General features: G+C 41.8%; 1 protein-coding gene across 3 annotated transcripts in view; it reads left to right on the top strand.

Annotated features, from left to right (window-relative positions):
• The window catches only part of PIAS1 (protein inhibitor of activated STAT 1), a 53979-nt gene that overhangs the window by 31098 nt on the left and 5003 nt on the right, over nucleotides 1-17878 (top strand). For all 3 annotated transcript variants that reach the window (XM_080982145.1, XM_080982147.1, XM_080982146.1), the window contains exons 3-13: nucleotides 4189-4273; nucleotides 5363-5410; nucleotides 7601-7691; nucleotides 8278-8412; nucleotides 11608-11713; nucleotides 12445-12518; nucleotides 13428-13588; nucleotides 13804-13934; nucleotides 14285-14459; nucleotides 15830-15972; nucleotides 16807-16844. In XM_080982145.1, the coding sequence (XP_080838271.1) occupies nucleotides 4189-4273; nucleotides 5363-5410; nucleotides 7601-7691; nucleotides 8278-8412; nucleotides 11608-11713; nucleotides 12445-12518; nucleotides 13428-13588; nucleotides 13804-13934; nucleotides 14285-14459; nucleotides 15830-15972; nucleotides 16807-16844 (1187 nt within the window). The remainder of the gene's footprint in view (nucleotides 1-4188; nucleotides 4274-5362; nucleotides 5411-7600; nucleotides 7692-8277; nucleotides 8413-11607; nucleotides 11714-12444; nucleotides 12519-13427; nucleotides 13589-13803; nucleotides 13935-14284; nucleotides 14460-15829; nucleotides 15973-16806; nucleotides 16845-17878) is intronic.

Genomic DNA, 17878 nt, shown 5'->3' with positions numbered 1-17878 from the left:
CTGTGCATTATCTGGATGCATCAAGCCCTGGCAATCTACTTCCGTTGAGCCACTGCATCTCTTACGGACCTTAATATGTTTGCTATAATGTTGTGCTGTCTCCAGGAGATTCCTTTTGCATCACTTTCTCAGAAAGAGAAATGTAATGCATCAATTCAGCAATAGAACTTTCTCATTTTAAATAAGTCGGAGTTTATTGTACTATGAAACCTACCCAGCAGACAGTTACTTCTCTATACATTTTATCCTTGGTCATCGCAGTGAGCTCTTTAATTATTTAGCAATGGCCAATTTGCTAGGGAAGATGGAAGGCGTTCTTAGCTAATAAATTGAGCTGATGACCATTGAAATAGAGTGGCGCAGTCTGCTCTAAGCTGAATAGTACAGTGTTCATCAAAGGCAGTAGAAGAGCATTTCTGAATGATTATCAGACGGGAGCTTTTCCCAACACGGCAAGAAATATTTTAAAAGAGAAAGATTGTGGTGCTATATTTAGCCACTGGCTACTACCAAGGGAGAGAGAAGCACATTCTTTTTTTTAAGCGGAAGGAAATAGAGGCATCCAACTAGATTTTACAAATTTTCTTTCATGCCTTCACATTTGAAACATTTTCTCCTGCAGCTCTAATTGCATCTCTTAACCCTAGTCTTCAATATACACAATTTACATACACCTTCACTTGGCCAAACACTTTGTGTGTGTGTCACATGCATATCTTTTAATATGCCTAAAAAGGAGAGCCAGGCAGTGTGGTGTTGTGTGTTGGACTTGCATTTGTCCATTCAGCCATGGATCTCCTTGGGCTCTTGTGGCCTTATATACTTTGCGTGGTAGTTGTATGATCTAGGGCAGCCTTTCTCAACCTTGGGTCCCCAGATGTTGTTGAACTACAACTCCCATCACCCCTAGCTAGCAAGGCCAGAGCTCAGGGATGAAGGGTCTTGTAGTCCAACAACATCTGGGGACCCAAGGTCGAGAACCGCTGATCTAGGGAGAATCACCCATGTGTTGCTGTCAAGCTCCTGAGGGGAAGAATGAGACGTAAAGTATACGTCAGCCTTTCCCAGCTTTGTGTCCCTCCAGATGTGTTGTATTCCAAAAGATCCCAGCTGGCACAGCTGGGGCTGATGGGAGTAGGAATCATCCAGCACATCCGGAATACACCATGTTGGGTAAGGCTGATATACTCACTAAATGAAAATAGATGATAGAAACTTTTATCTTTCTCCTCAAATAAATACTTTATATTAAAAGAATTTCTGCATTTTAGTACTGTAAAATAAGCCAGGACCCCAGAATAGTCTGCAGTGTTAAAGAAGAAGCAATAACTGAGCCATAATCCTTCCCCCCTCCCCCACTATAAAAAGGACTCCTCAGCCATTTCCCCAGGGGAGATGGTTTTGGTTCTAGAGTTCTGGCTAGCTTCCATCTTGATGAATAATATATTGTTAGTGATATATTTGGCTCACTCTCAGTTCCCACTTACAATCAGGAAAATTATTTTTGCTTTCAGTTCCTTTAAATGGTGCAGCTTTCCAGCCCAGTGTTGCCAAATCTGCTGTCACACAAAATATGCTGGTGTAGTGGCAGGCTCTGGGGGTCGCAGGTTGTAATACATTGTGGTGATTGTTAAAAAATCCCAGCTTGGAAGGAAACTTATTTAGTCACTGCAGTGTTGCATCCTTCATTGAAGCCAACTGAGAAATGGAAAATGAATGTCTAGCTTTTCCCAGGATGCTTTTTTGTTTTTTGGTATTTTAATTAAATTACCCTGTTATTTGATGAAACATAGTCCATTTTTTGTTGAGCTAATTCTTCATTGCCTTGTACTGCAAGCACTTGTTTGAACAGATGTATACTAAAAGCCTCACAGAATCAAAAGACCTAGGTATTTTGGAAGCAGATTAATTCATTGTGAATGAGTTGATATGCTTTTGCTCCGTGAATTACTCAGTGAATAGATATGTTGAAATGATTTACAATGTTACAGGTGTCAGTGTTTTTAGTGGGAAGAAATGCAGTTTAAGAAACTAGTCATTTGAAAAATGCTAAAGTCTATACAGCAATTACCTGATGACATCTATAATGGAATAATAAGCCATTCTGATATTTCAGAAAGAGACTGGAAGCATCTGAAAATTTATTGTGTTGGCTACTCTTAAGGCTTACCTCTTTGGTTCTTATGACCACTGTTTTTAAGTTCTGTATCAAATAGTCACTTTTTGCATGGTTAAGGCCTACATATAAATTTAAGATTTCAATAAATATTAAGACTATGGAGATTGGCATGGTGTGGGCAGGGGCAGGGAGGAAAGCCTGAAATATAAAGAGAATACATAGTCTCCTGTCAAAGCTAAACTTGCTTTATTGCACTAAGCAACATGTTTCCAACAGCACAAGGATTTTCCCTTCTCCCCTGACACAGGATGTGTTACGATATAGAAGCAATGCGGCCACGAGCTGCTAGCTTGAAAACAGCACATGATGGAATGTTGGGACTGTTCCGTGGGAAACAGAGGGACAGTCAGTTTACAGTGCAGAGGGCACCGGAATTAGCTCAGAGTGTAATATGAGCTGTACAGGAAGTACAGGAGGAGTTTGTCTCTCGACTGCTGGAGCTTGAAGAGAGCAGTCATGATTTTTGTAACGCTGCAAAGACAGAAATAAAGGAATGTAAATACGTTTCTGTCTATCTCTTTCCCCTGCCTGGGGGGGCAGGAAAGAGGGTGTGTGTTCTTCTCACTCTGAGAAGGATCGCCTATCCCGACCTCTGCCTGGATCCTGCTGGGGAATGCAGACAGGGAGGTCAACAGGAGATCAAGCCGGGTGCCTGGAGAGTGGCCAGTTTCTCCTGATAAAGGCTTGAATCCCAACAGGATGCACGCGAGTGAAGGAGAGTAGGGATATACTGCTACTGTATCTTGCACCAGCACAACAGTTTTGTTGGCTACTACTGATGTACCAGATTTTACTGTTTGATATATTTATGAAATTTGTAAACCCATGCATATTTGTACAAGCAAGGTGGGGAATGTATCCAATGCTAGCTAGAGAGATGGGTGCAGACTGCTCTGTCCTATGCTACTTAAGTGCTTGCATTAGTGGAAAATAGAAACCACAAAGTTGGTAATAAAGTAAAGTAAGTATAGTATTGGGGCTGAAACTGTTTTGTATAGCAAGCCACCAAATCTCTGCTAATCCTTAATATTGTATGTTACACTTTATAGCAACATTGAAAACATTTGGGTGTTGTGTATGCCTTTACCATAGTGTCTACACAGGATTAACATTTGCTGATATTGTAGGTCAGGAGTGGGGAAACCTGTGGCACTCCAGATATTTTTAGCCTCCCAGCTCCCATCAGTCCCAGCCAGCATGGGCAGTGGCCAGGGAAAATGGGAATTGGAGTCCAACAACATCTGAAGGTTAGCTACCCTGTTGTAGATTGTTTTGCACAAAGGTTTATGCACTACATATTTGTAGTGAGGAAAACCTTGTCTTATGAGCATTCCATTCATTCCAAAGTGTATATATTTCATAGCAGTTCTTTTTTTCTAGTACAGTGATACCTTGGTTCTTGAACTTAATCTGTTCCTGGAGTCCGTTTGACTCCCGAAACGGTTCGAAAATCAAGGTGCAGCTTCCGATTGGCTGCAGGAGCTTCCTGCACTCAAGCAGAAGCCGCGTCGGATGTTCGGCTTCCGAAAAACGTCCACAAACCAGAACACTTACATCCAGGTTTGCAGCATTCGGGAGCTGATTTGTTCGGTAACTAAGCCGTTTGGGAACCAAGGTTTGACTGTATTTCTCTTTCGGAAGCATTGAAAAAATATTCAAGTTGGTCAGGGGAGAAGGTAAGGGTGCATTATTGGGAGAAGTATCCAACTCTAGAATATATGTGAGGTTGTGGATCTTCTTTCTGATTATAGATGAAACATGGGCCTGGCATTAAATTGGCCTTCTCCAACCTGGTGCCCTCCAGAAGATGTTGGACTACAACTCATATCATCCCTGACCATTGGCCATGTTAGGTGGAACTGATGAGAGTTTTATTTCAACACCACCAGGTTGGGGAAGGCTGTGTTCATGGCTTCTCAGGAGTGGGTGGGGTGTCTGTATTTTCCAAAATGGATGAGTAGAGTGATCCTTCCTCTTGCACACTCAAATCTCCTCTTATTTTCCCATAGCATCCGATAATAGCCAGCGGTTTCGGGAAACCTGCTTTGCATTTGCCCTGACTCCACAGCAAGTGCAGCAGATCAGCAGTTCCATGTAAGTGGTAGTGATCTTTTGACACCTTTTAGTCCTGTGCATCTGAATTCTGAAATGCATAAACCATTTTAGAGTGTGCGTGCGTGCGCGCGCGCGTGTGTAACTGTAAGATTGAAAAACAAGACAGATGTTTGGAATTTAATAACCGAAAGTGAGCTAAAAGAGAGTGGTTAGAGTAGAAGTGCAAGGGAGAGCTACAGTAATTTGGAAAAGGGTTTTTCTGTATGAGTAAATCAGGAGGGATTTGGAGATGGAGTGTGGGTCATGGGAGCGAGGACATATTTTTATTTATTTACATGTTTTAGGGGTTTATACCCTGCCTTTCAACAAACCAAAATTAGAAGAAGAATTGTTAAATCATGCAACACAGTGACCCACTGGTCCCATAGTATAGTCTGAAGGCACGTGAGGCCACCACCTGGCTGCAGCTAAGCAGGTCCAGGTCTGGTCAGTTCCTGGATGGGAGACTACTTGGGAGCCGCAGCTTTGCTCCCTTGGATTCCATGTCAGAAGAAAGGCTGGATATAAAATGTAAGAAAATAGGTAAGTAAGTAAGCAAGCAAGGAGTGTCAGAGCAATCAGTAGAATTAAAATAGGTTGGATTAAAAGGCTCAGGAAAATAAAAGAGTTTGCCTGGTGAGCCTCCCAAGATGGATCCCAGGCTTTTTGAGTGTGTTGAAGCGTAGGCCTGTTTCCCAAAGCAGCATATGAAAGCCCATTAGAGTCCATTGCCTGAGTCGTTTAATGAGTGCTGGCCCAAAGCTGTCTTTATGGAATTGCTATTATGTGTTCTGTTTGTATAATTGGGCAAAGTGATACAAGTTACAGGAAGCACTGCAGAGGTCAATTGCCCATGAGCTACTGGATCACATCAAAGTTTCATTTGCTCTAGCATCCTGCAAAGGTTGGTGTGTGTGTGTGTGTGTGTGGACAGTAAGGTATGATCCTGGCAAATAAGGCCAGTTCTGGTCAGTGACTCAGCATAGACTGTGAGTGGCATGTTTAACTTTTCAGACCTTTAAATACTCAGATCTTGCATTGGTTTATTGTAATGTACAGTCTTTAACTGATGTCTGATGTCTTTGCTAGGGATATTTCTGGAACCAAATGTGACTTCACTGTGCAGGTCCAGCTAAGGTATTGTTTCCCTACAATTCAGTCTTTGTTTTGGTGGACTTTGCCCCCCCTTCGCTTAAATTCTCTACCAAGGAAGGTTGAGATTTGCATATATGATCATGCTTATTTTACATAAATTTTATTTGCTATACCTCCGGGTATAGGGTGGTATATAAATTATTATTATTATTATTATTATTATTATTATTATTATTATTATTGTATTACTACTGCTACTACTACTCTGTTTCCAATAATTGTGGAAAGAAGCACAATAACTCTATGCACTGTAAGCTCCATGCACCCCCCCTTCCCAGTAATATTGCTAAACAGAGAAGCAGCAGCTCCTCATTACTTCCTATGTTGCTTTTACTTGCCTGTGGCAGAAGAATTGGCTGCTGCTTTGATTAATTCTGTCATTATCTGCCAGAGGAGGACTTGCACCTTGGTGTGTGTGTGTGTGTGTGTGTGTACGCACGCACCTTCAGGGGAGAGGCTGTATGTGTTGTGGTTGAGAGTGCTTGATGCAGCCCAGTGACCATTTCTAAATCAATGAGACCTAAAGCCCCAGAATGATGCTCTATGCTAGTAGCTATGCCTCTTGATATCTGTGTGTCTTAATTGCATCTGACACGCTTCTCACTTTACTAGCCCCTGATTCACTTGTGGCCCCACAACTCCTCTTCCCTCTTTCCACCCTGAAACAGGATCTGTGTTGAATGGATTCAAGAAAGACAGAGACAGGGAAAGATTGTTCGCTTCTACTGTGCTTTCTGCTTAACACCTTCATGTGCAAACATTAGCCTTTTATATCCATGTCTGAGTTTCAGATTGAACTAAAGGCAGGTGATGGGGGGAATCTAAACTTCACCCTCTTTCCATCCCCCAATTTGCTAGCTGTTGATTTATTAATGTGGGGTATAATTGAGTCTGCTCAGGGCATGTAATTTCATTCATTCTGTTTAGTGATGTTTGTGAAAGGATTGTAGCAGCCTCTTCCTCTGAATTCAGCCCTCTGCCTCTTGAGGTCTGATCTTTCTTTTGTCAGCATCTTGGATAGGGAGGTGCCTGCAGACCCACAGAGGAGAATCTAGCTTGTGCAGCAAGCACTGATATCAGGAAGATGAATGAATTGGAGTGTGGCTGAACTGAAGCTCTAGAATCTTGACTGTGTGCGCCAGCAGTAATTAGAGAGAGCTTCAGCCGCGGCAGCTGTGGAGGTGGAAGAGGGAACAATAGGAAGGAATATCGCCATTGGTTGTAAGCAGCTTTCATAGGCCTATGTTAGGTGGAAGAAGCCTGTGACAGGCTGCCTGCGGCACGAGCCCTTAACCACAGGGGTTACATGCAGGATCCATGGTGGAATCTAGGGGATGGCTCAGAAATACTTTTTAACGGCTTTCTGTTTTACTCTGTAGTTTAGTTGGGTGCACCATCCAGAGAAGTTTTATGATATGAGGTGGCATACAAATGACATAAATAAAATTTGGTTGGGGGCCTTAAGCAAATCCTCTTCCCAATGGTGTCGATACCTTTTTAGGTCATCCAATGATTGAACTAGAGGACATGGCACTCTGATGTGCATACAACAGGTGTTTCCCCATTTTTGTCCTGGGGTGGGGACTGCTCCACACAGTCTGTGGAAGCCTCCATACATGGATAAGAGTGTGTCTTTTCAGAAACATCTGTCATTCAGGGAATGAAGCTTTTGTGCTCCCCCCTGGGGGACCCAGTCTTGCTTCTCTTCCAATAGGAGTCTGTAGCCTGTCTGATTTATTAGCTTTTGAGCTCCCCAAGTTTCAAAGTCTGAAATATTTAATTCAGATTATACCTTACACACTTGGTAATTGGATGCAAAATAAGATGTATGTAGATTTTCTTAGCTTACATAATTGTGTTTTTCTTTCTTTCTTGGAGTGGGGTCTATGCCACCATACTGACTCACGTAAAGTTGTGATTGTGTATGTAAAGTGAGAAATTGTGGGCTTACTGTACAGTGATAGAGCTGGTGGAAGCATAGCTGTCTGGCCTGGGCTGATGGTATTTGTTGTCAAAACTATCTGGAGGGCATCAGATTAGTGAAGGCTGCTTCAAAGCACTATGGGACACTGGCTCACAGATAATGATATTTCCCCATGTCACTTGTAGTATTTACAGACCCTGTATAGAATTTAATATAAAATGTCTGTGAACTCACTGTCTTGTCTTTAGGTTTTGCTTATCTGAGACCAGCTGCCCACAGGAAGATCACTTCCCACCAAATCTTTGCGTGAAAGTTAATGGAAAACCATGTAGCCTTCCTGTGAGTATCCTCAGAAATTTGGCCAATAGTTAAAGATGCTTTCTTGGGGGGGAAAAAGAAATTGTTTGGGGGATATTGAAGTGAATAGTGGCATCTTGAATTGCACCGGATAATTCAAGGCAATGCTACCGAAGTCTTGTATTGAAAGATTCAACAAGTGACATACAAGAAAAGCAAATGAGCTCTTCTGTGACTCCCACTTATCAATATTTCATTGCCATTTGCCATTTACACCCTCACTCACGTATAGTCTGGGGTCTAGGGAAATTTAAAGAGAGCAGGAGTGGGAGATCCTGAGAGGGACTTTGGAATCGTTTTACTCTGTCCTTCCTGCCCAGTTCGCTCCTCCTCCTGAGAGGTTATAGGAAGATATTGGGGGCTGGATGTTGTTTCCCATTCATTAAGAGATGGAAGGCGGTGAGTAAGGGGAGGCACTGGTCATTGGGCATCATGTGCCTGTGTCTCAGCCTCAGTTCCCTATCAATAAAAGGGGTATGACTGACTTCTGGAAGGTCGTTCAAGGTCAAACAAGGTGGCAAAAGAGAAGTTGCTTTGCATATTCATGGTGATGTGTGTGTTGTTTCAGGGCTATCTTCCACCAACCAAAAATGGGGTTGAACCAAAGCGACCTAGCAGACCAATCAACATCACCTCACTTGTGCGGCTGTCCACGACAGTACCAAACACAATTGTTGTCTCGTGGACTGCAGAAATAGGAAGAGTGAGTTACAGTTGGCTATCAGAAGGTTGGGTGCGGGGGTGTGGTGGGGCTGTGGCTGTATGCATCTGGAAAAAAATCATGGAATTTGACTAGTACTGTCAAGATTTAATGCCTTTGTGGAAATCTTTCTGTAGTTTCTTACGCTTTTATGTACTGACTATATCTTAGTTTACCTTGCTACATTTGAGTAGGGACCCTGAATGGACTGTATGTCGACGTGTAAGAGTGATATGGAATATAGACAGATTTATTTATTTGTTAAATTTGTTAGTTGTTTACGAAAAAAGATACATAAATTAAAACCAGGGTAGAAAAACCATTAAAACGCCCCGTGCATTCTAAAAGACCACGTACAGTTAAAAGTCAAAGATCTGGTTAAAATGAAATGTTTCTGCCTGGTGCCTGAAAATATTCAGCAATGGCACCAGATGAACTTCCCTGCGGAGAGCATTCCACAGATCGGGAGCCACCACTGAAAAGGCCCATTATTTTGTTGTCACCCTCTGGACCTCCCATGGAAGTCCACGGAAAAGGGCTTCAGATGTCGATTGCAGGTTCCAGGTTGGTTCATATGGGGAGAGGCAGTCCTTGAGTTAATGGGTCTGAGCCACATAAGGCTTTGTAGGTCCTTGATTGAGGAACAGAAAGCTGAGATAAAGAGATGGAGAAAGGATGTCAATACTGGATTTCCAAAGACTTGCTGTAAGCAAAAGAAGAAGCAATCCCAATGCCATTGCTTGACTCCATGCAGTTAACATTTAGAGCCCCCACATAAATTAAAGGGTCATAGAGCTGCATGGCACATTCAGTCTGGTAGCCACAAGACTCAAAACATGATTGCCTTCCGGAACTTGTAATTAATTCTACAAGGTCTCATAGTGGATGTTAGTATTTGCAATACCATCTGAGACTTTCAAACACAGATTTCCAGTCTGGATCAACCTAATTCAGGTAAAGGCATAATAACCTTGTTCCAGCTTCTATGCCATGTGACTTCTCTTCCCCACCCCCCAAAATTTGCATCAAAACTTGCTGTGGGCAAGTTCCACGCTCTGTAGATTCAAGCTGTCAGTAAATAATGCTGTTAATTAGCAGCTCTTGTCTTTTGCCCTAATTGAAGCATTAAATAAACATGTAGCCCTCTACAAGTTTGATGGGGAAAACGTTTTTAATAACATACTAAGCAATGCTTAATAAAGAAAGGTATGAGTTTGTTATATCTGGCACTTCTTTTTTTTTAAAAAAGCAATGGTATCTACAATTGTGGAATCATAAAGCTGGACAGAATTGGATTCAGATTCCAGCAGGATCCTTTGTGCTTCTAAAGACCCTTGCCTTGAGAGATTTGAGCTCAGGAGAACAAGGCTTTTAGATCAGAGGATGTAGCTTCTAGGCAGCCCTGAGTCCCCAGGTTAATTTTTTAAAATTAACCACTATCACCCTCCTCTGCTTTCAACTCATTTTGAGGCTTTCGGGCAGGGCAGCAGGAGATTTAGCTCTAATGTCTCTAGCAAAGACAGCTTGTTTGGAGTTCTTAAAAGTAATTTCTGCTACACAGAACAATGCACTGTTGGTCAAACTTTCATAGCATACACAGAGGGAGGAGCACACCAACAACAGAAAGGTGGGAAAGCCAATAAGGTGCACACATATTTTGATAAGAAATCAGCATCTTTAGCTGTCTTTATTGGGGCAATCTGTGGAACACAAGCTTTAAAAGTAAATAAACTTTTCGACTTCATCACTAAAAATTCAATGCCTCCTTTAATGGAATGTCATCACAGCCAACATCTTGAACAGAAGGAGTGACGATAGGAACCCACTAACATACCAGCTTGCCTCAATAGCTGAGTCTCTTGAAGAATCAGGTTTTTCTGTTTTCTGGGAAATGTAATTGGCAAACTAAGAGTACTGTGATGTCCATGGCTTCAGAATTGGCTAATTTTATATAGGTGAATTCAAAGAGAAATTGATTTGTTCACCTGACAACCTATTCATTGACACTGTTAAATGGTGGTGACGTATATAGGTTTTTCTACTTTGGAAGTGGATGTTTCTGTACCATCTGCTTATTGTATTTGGATTAGCTGAATAGATAATTTTATTTTTCGCTTCTGTTGTATTCTGAGAGTAGCCAAATTATTTTTAGATGTTTATGCCAAAAAGAATGGCAGATATAGATAATAAATAAATGAAACTGCCAATTTCTTCTTTGACGTTACAAATCATTTTCCATATAGTCACTATTTACAGCATAGGAATTCTGTAAGACAGTGCTAGCAGGCTTGCATTTGGAGTAAATCAATATATTTATTACTTTGCTTCTGATGTAACAGATTTACTTTTTAATTCCCCCACATTGAAGAGATGTTTAAATTAACTTTGCTGTCAGTGCCAATACATTTTGAAGCTGTTTGTAAACCACAGTTTTTACATTGTTCAATGTTAGTGTTGCATCTGCTGGTACAAGAATATCTTTCTTAAGCACATTATAAAATATAAAATAACTTTATGTTTTAAATGTTATTAGAGATAATGGGCTTGTTTTGCCCTTGATTGTTGTTAATTTTTTTTACAAAGTGTTTTTATAGGAATATATTGTAGGAGTAATACATGCTTATGGTTAGTATTTTTAAAGCTTCTTTTACATTTGTGATATGCTTGTAACTGTACTTACACCTTATGCCTTTATGTCTCCTCCAAAGATTTCAGTATGCCATTGTTCTGTCTGCCTGCCAGACTGTGATCAGTTGGTAGATTTTGGAGTGGGGAAGGGGAACATGCTGAGATTCCCTAATGGCCACAATTGTTGAGTTAGTCATTGCAATATTATTATCATTGGGCGATAGTAAGTCTCATTTGGACGGACTTTTTTTGGTGTTCTCTTGTTCCAAATTCACTGCCAACTGTGAGTTGATAAGGTTCATGCAGGGCATGCCTACTCTTATCCTGATTTTTCACACAAGTTCTGTCTTTCGACCCTGAGCAAAAAAGTAAAAGCGCCTGCCATTTCCCCCCCTGCTGGAACTGTGTAGACATAAATGAGAGTTGTGTTACACACGTTGCCAGTGAATTTTGGCTCTAGTTCCTGAGGGCTGAAAAAACGTGGGTGGGTGGGATTTGGACACATTAAAATAAGACGCATGCTCATTGGCCAAGCTGATTCTCATTTGTTCTTGCTTTTTTTCTATTCAGAATTATTCTATGGCGGTCTACCTTGTCAAGCAACTGTCTTCTACAGTCCTGTTGCAGAGGTTACGAGCGAAAGGCATCAGGAATCCTGATCATTCTAGAGCACTAAGTATGTCCACTTCATGCATATTCCTAATATAAATGTCCAGATTGATAGACACAGTGATAGTTAATGCTGCCATTTGTGATGAGGGCTTGAAATGTTCAAGGTGTCCAGAATGAAGGTTCTCTCCACGCTCTGATAATTCTGCCACATCTGGGGTCCACAGTTTCTTTGCAAAGAAAAAACCTCAGAATATAAAGCCTCCTGAACTGGAGTGGGCTGGTCTGCATGCTGTTTTTTGGGGGTTGCTGAATCTTGGAAGTGAATGTTTGAGTGTGTGTGCTGGATTTAGGATTACCCTTTATGCAGCCAATGAAGTGGACTCTGGTTCACAAAAACTTAAGTCATAATGAATTTGCTAGTCTCTTAGGTGCCGCAAGATGCTTTATAGTTCTTTCTGGGTGGTGTTCATTCCAGACCTTTCTCTCCTTTTGCTCATTAGTTGGTCTCAGTCTAGGACCGTTTCTGCCTCCATGACTTTCTCTTCCTTTCCCACCTTCAGTATCCCATGGGTGAAAGGTCAGTGCCTGGTGTCTTGCTGTTCTTCCACCTGCCAGCTGATCTTGGGGCTTCTAAGGTGGCAGAACTTCCTAACTCCACCTACAGCAAGTGATGGTTTCTCCAGTTAGGATTCCTGTGCTGCTGATCTTTCCAGCCTTGTTAACCAATGTGCCTGATGGACCTTTTAATAGTTTTTCTTTTCCTCTCCCCACCCCCATTTCTGCTTTCCTTGACAGTCAAAGAGAAACTAACTGCAGATCCTGACAGTGAAATAGCAACAACCAGCTTAAGAGTTTCTCTTCTATGCCCAGTAAGTCTTAACTTCCCTAAAGTGGCTTTATTTGCTGTAGCAATGCCAATTTGAATAGAAGTTGAAAACCCAAGGTTAATTGATGCAAAGGGTCTTGGTGTTCAGAAGGGCAGAAGTCTGAAACTGGCAATATCCTCTTGTGAGAAGGCCAGGTAATTGGTATGGAGCAGTCTCCCATAGCCTACAGCTCTTGTCAGCCTCAGCTGCCTGTAAAATGGGGCAGAATGTTTCAAGTCAAACTTTAGCAGGAAGGATCTCTTTCCACTGTGAATGTCAGAGACAGCCTTGTCCAAGTTGCTGTGCCCCTTGCTGGACGTTGCAGTCCAGCAACATTGGGGGGGGCGCACCCAAAGGGTAGCCAACCCTGTCCTAAAGCAACCTCATTTTCCTGCTACCTGATAGTGGGGCATCATTGCCAGTTCTTGACTTGTAAATGGGACAGATAATTTAGCTTAGATGTATCAGAGGCTGTCTTTCTTCATGCTGAATGTGACTGATAATTCTGTAAGTTGCTTTACAGAGGTGAGAAGTATTTTTCTCAATCAGAGCACACAATCCCAGAGATGAAACCTGTGATCTCTGAGGCTGTGAAAATGGTTCTGTAGTGTATGGTTTTTGAAATAGGACTTGGACCAAATTGTGACTTGAGATATTGGACAATATTTACACCAGAGGTGTTGATCAAAGAGACTCCACTGGGAAGATCATATTGGGGAGGTGGACTGGATTGCTACTCATGCAGACAATGGAAGGAGAGTGTGCCTTCCACTCTTATGTGTAACCTGAATCTTTTGCTTGACTTACCTGGAGTTATATGATTTAAAAATGCACCTCTCTTAAGCAGAGTCCTTTGTTCTTTTTTTGTAAATCATGGCATAAAAAGAATGCTTTCGCTTTTTATTTTAATAGCTTGGTAAAATGCGGCTGGCGATACCCTGCAGATCCCTGACTTGTTCACATCTGCAGTGCTTTGATGCCACTTTGTATATTCAAATGAATGAGAAGAAACCCACCTGGGTTTGCCCTGTGTGCGACAACAAAGCTCCTTATGAACACCTAATAATTGATGGGTAAGTACTTTTTGGAAGCCAGTAAAAGCTGGGTATAGTGAAGCAAGTAATGTGTCTGGAAATATTTTTGCCCTTTTTGTAAAGGTCTGAAACCACTAAAGTTGTGCTTGTGTGTTTTTGCCACCTCTGATGGATTTCAGAAGCATGAATGTTCCTTATGTGCAAATTCCTCCATGCTTTCTGGGTGAGTTTCTAAGGAGGCTCTTTTTTAATAGGTTGTTTATGGAAATCTTGAAATACTGCACAGATTGTGATGAAATTCAGTTTAAGGAAGATGGAACCTGGGCTCCTATGAGATCAAAAAAAGAGGCACAAGAGGTGACTGCATCTTTTAATGGAGTGGAAGGTGAGTTACTGAAGTCTATTTGCTAAACTGTTGCTCCCGCTTTCTGACTTTTTCATTTTCTCCTCTTTGTTCTGGCTCATGATTTTGGTGCTTTGTAAGTGTGAAATTCCTAAGTGCAGACCTTACAATGCTATCAAGTCCTCTTGAGGCACACTGTTCTGGAACAGGTTGATTATCTAGATCAGCTTTGGGTTGATTTGGAGACCTCCAGATGTTTTGGATTACAACTCCTTTCAGCCCCCAGCATCGTATGGCTGTTTAACTGTATTTTAACACACACACACACACACACACACACACACGTTGCAATTACCAATTGGGACTTCAGCACTGGACTGGTCTCTTTCTAGGTTGCTTAAGTTCTTCTGTGGATCATCAAGTGTCCTCTCATCAGTCAAGCAAAAATAAGAAAGTTGAGGTGATTGACTTAACCATTGACAGCTCATCGGATGAAGAAGAGGAGGAGCCATCGGCCAAGAGGAGCTGCCCTTCCCTGTCTCCTGCATCACCCATTAACAATAAGAGGTGAGGAGACACTTAGCTGCCCTGGGAAGTGGTGGGCTGCAGCTCAGAGCCCTCGATGTGATGCTGTGTAGGCAGAGCTCACTGTTTCATTTCATGGAACTTGTAAGCCATCAAAACCTTTCAACTTAAAAGCATTGGATTGCATTCAGCTGAAGTTATGTTCCGAGAAGACTCTCTGAAATTAATGGACCTTGGTCAGTCAGATCCATTAATTTCAATAGGCGTGTTCTGATTATGAGAAACATGGAATGCAGTCAGTGGCATTTTAATGGCAAATGTGACCCTTCTGTTGCTTCTTTTTCCCATAAGAAAGAAAGTTGTTACGGTTCTGGCAAAAAAGACTGTATCCAATGCATTTTTACAACAAATAATAATTGAGAATTTCCCTGAGGCAGTACAGTTTCTGGACCTATAACAAGTATTGGGGCAATTGTGGAAGCTAGATGACACCTCTGACATTGTAACCAAGGTGATTAGTTAATCAAAATACAATAGGGTATTGGCATGAGTGTATTTAATATAACAATATATTTTGTTTTGGGAAGCGTGGAACTACCCTACTTCAAAAAATTGCCTTTAAGGATGAACTAACTGTACAGAGTCTTTTATGGCTAAGTTGCATGAGGGAGGGGGGTGGTTTCTGTTATGTGTGACTTTTGTCTTGAGTTTCTATAAACAGGAAGTCTGAACTAGTTCACTCCCTGCCTCTACCCCTACCTTGCTGAAATTACAGTGCCCGTTTCCAGTTGCTGGAATACTTAAAGGAGGCTGGGAGTATAAAACCAAGTGAGATTTGAACCCCAAGCCTTCAGAGGTGCTCTCAGATATCTTCAAGTATTTCATTTCTGAGCTGTGCATAAGAGCTTGCCATTGCTTGCTCACCTGTCCCTTTCTGGTGAATAAAAATTGCCCCCAGGTGACCAAATCCTCCACCAGCCCCAGTTCTGGAAACAGAAGCACGTGAAAGAGCTCTTAGGTTCTCCCCTCCCTGCAGTTAATGTTTGGCAGAGGCCTGTGCTGCAGAAATTATTCATGAGGGTTACATACATCAACAGGATGCTGGACAAGGTGAGCCATTGGCCTGATCCAGCAGGCCCTTCTTATGTTCTGAATTGTGGGCATCAGGATGGCAAGCAGGAGGTGCAAAAGCAAAAGGCAGGGTGAAAAGGACTTTGCAAGAGAACCTCAGGGTTATTAGTGGCAGTAGTATATATGAAAAATCTAGCTGCATCAAACATTTGTCAGAAGGCATGAAGTGAAAGGACCACAAATGCCCAGCTCTGGACCCCAGGTTCTGTCTGTCTGGGATACTGCAGGAGGAGTTGGCAGGCCCCATCTTCTAAACTCAGGCTTCTGCTTCTGCTTCTTAGCATTTCAAGTATGCCGCATCAAGTCTCTCCTGTTTCAAGAACCCCGAGCCTTCCGGCTGTTGACACAAGCTACATCAACACGTCACTTATACAAGACTACAGGCACCCGTTCCATATGACACCCATGCCTTACGACCTCCAAGGTAGGTTTCTGACAGGATAAACATCATAGATACAGTGGTACCTCGGGTTAAGTACTTAATTCGTTCCAGAGGTCTGTACTTAACCTGAAACTGTTCTTAACCTGAACCACCACTTTAGCTAATGGGGCCTCCTGCTGCTGCCGCGCCACCAGAGCACAATTTCTGTTCTCAACCTGAAACAAAGTTCTTAACCTGAAGCAATATTTCTGGGTTAGCGGAGTCTGTAACCTGAAGCGTATGTAACCTGAAGCGTATGTAACCCGAGGTACCACTGTAATAGTAATACCTGAAATTACTGTTTGGATATTTTAACTGTTTAAGAATGTTTCAATTGTTTTCAGAAGGCTTTTAAACATATTTCATATTATTGATATGTTTGCTGCCCCGGGCTTCTTTGGGTGGAATATAAACTGAATTAGTTACTGTAATTAGTAGCAGAGAAGCAGCCACCACATTACTGAGTGTGAAGTATTTGCCTTGAGTGATGGAGCCTTTCACAACCTTGCTACTAATGTCCTTTTAAACTGATGGTGTTGGGGGTTGAGCCCACAATCTAAGGTGTACAGAGCATGCGCCATACAAGATTTGGCCCCTTTTCATGGCTTCACAAGGCCTGTCACCAAAGGTTTATAGCAAAAAACCCAACATACTTAACATATTTTTCTTTTTCCTGACATAATTTTGCATAGGCTAGTTTAAGAGAAGCACTGTTTGAGGAAGGCTGGAGGCTAAGCAAGAGTGATGAGGATCTGTGCTATATTCTGCTTAAAGCTGTTTGATTTTGGGGTGTGTGTTTTGAGAAAATGAACCTGTTTCATTTTGCCTTTTTCATAGGACTGGACTTCTTCTCTTTCTTACCAGGAGACAATCAGGTAAGCTGCTAATGGGAGGCAGAAAATGATTCTAGAACAGTCACAAAGGGTAGTAGTTTTGATCCAATATAGGGAGAATTTCTTTTTAATACAGTATCCCAAATTGAAAATGTCAAATGGCTGAAACCAGCAGGCAGTACTATAAATTATTTTTGATGTGCTAGAATATCTTTGCCAGAATACATTATTCTAGCATTGATTTCCATCACTGAGGGGAGCAAGCCTGCACAACTGGGATTGCACTGCAAAAGTATTGCTTAAAACTGAACATTTAACTTGTTTTTTAAAAAGCATTCAGGTCTTTTTCTTCCTTGAGGAAATGCTAAAGGACTCTGCATGCATTTTGCCAGTAAAGTCCAGTAAATAGGAAGTGGGACTTCTCCCCACAGTCAAGGTCTCACTTCCTCCCCATTATACTGTCTCCTCTGATTTCAGTAATCCTCTCAGTGAAACCTTGAGCCTGACCTTTTTCCTCGAGCGTGACTGCAGAAAACCAGTATTCTTGGGGCACTCGGTTCTGTGTCCAATTATTGCACCCAACAAATCCAACATGCCTGTGATCTGCATGCAGGAATTTTGATGACCCTTTTATTTATTATTTATTATTATTTCAAAAAAATTATGCACAAAATCAGCAACAATCTGAAACCAGTTTAAAACATGCACCAACATTCTACATGTCTGGGTAGACTTGCCAAAACAAAAATGTTTTTAGTGGGTGCCAAAAAGAATACAGTGAGTTGGCAGTTCCAAAGTGTAGGTGCTGCTATATTAAAATGCAGGTTTCATACAAATGTGGAGCAGGTATTGTTACATGGCACCTGTAACAGTGGCAGTTCTGGAAAGAAACTGAGCTGCCCATAAGTACTTGGAATCCCCTCTTTATTGGCCTGTAGCCCCCTGGCCTTTTAACCCTTGTGGACCCACCTCTTTTGTTTTATCTGTACTGTGCTGGTTTTGCTTGGAACGGGTTTTACTTGTGTGAGCATATTGCTGCAACCCACCCTTACGGTGAAGGGCGTGAAATAAAAACA

This window comes from Podarcis pityusensis (assembly GCF_964106645.2).
Source record: "Podarcis pityusensis genome assembly, chromosome: 14".
Lineage (NCBI taxonomy): Eukaryota > Metazoa > Chordata > Lepidosauria > Squamata > Lacertidae > Podarcis > Podarcis pityusensis.
This window is presented reverse-complemented; position numbering and strand designations above follow the sequence as displayed.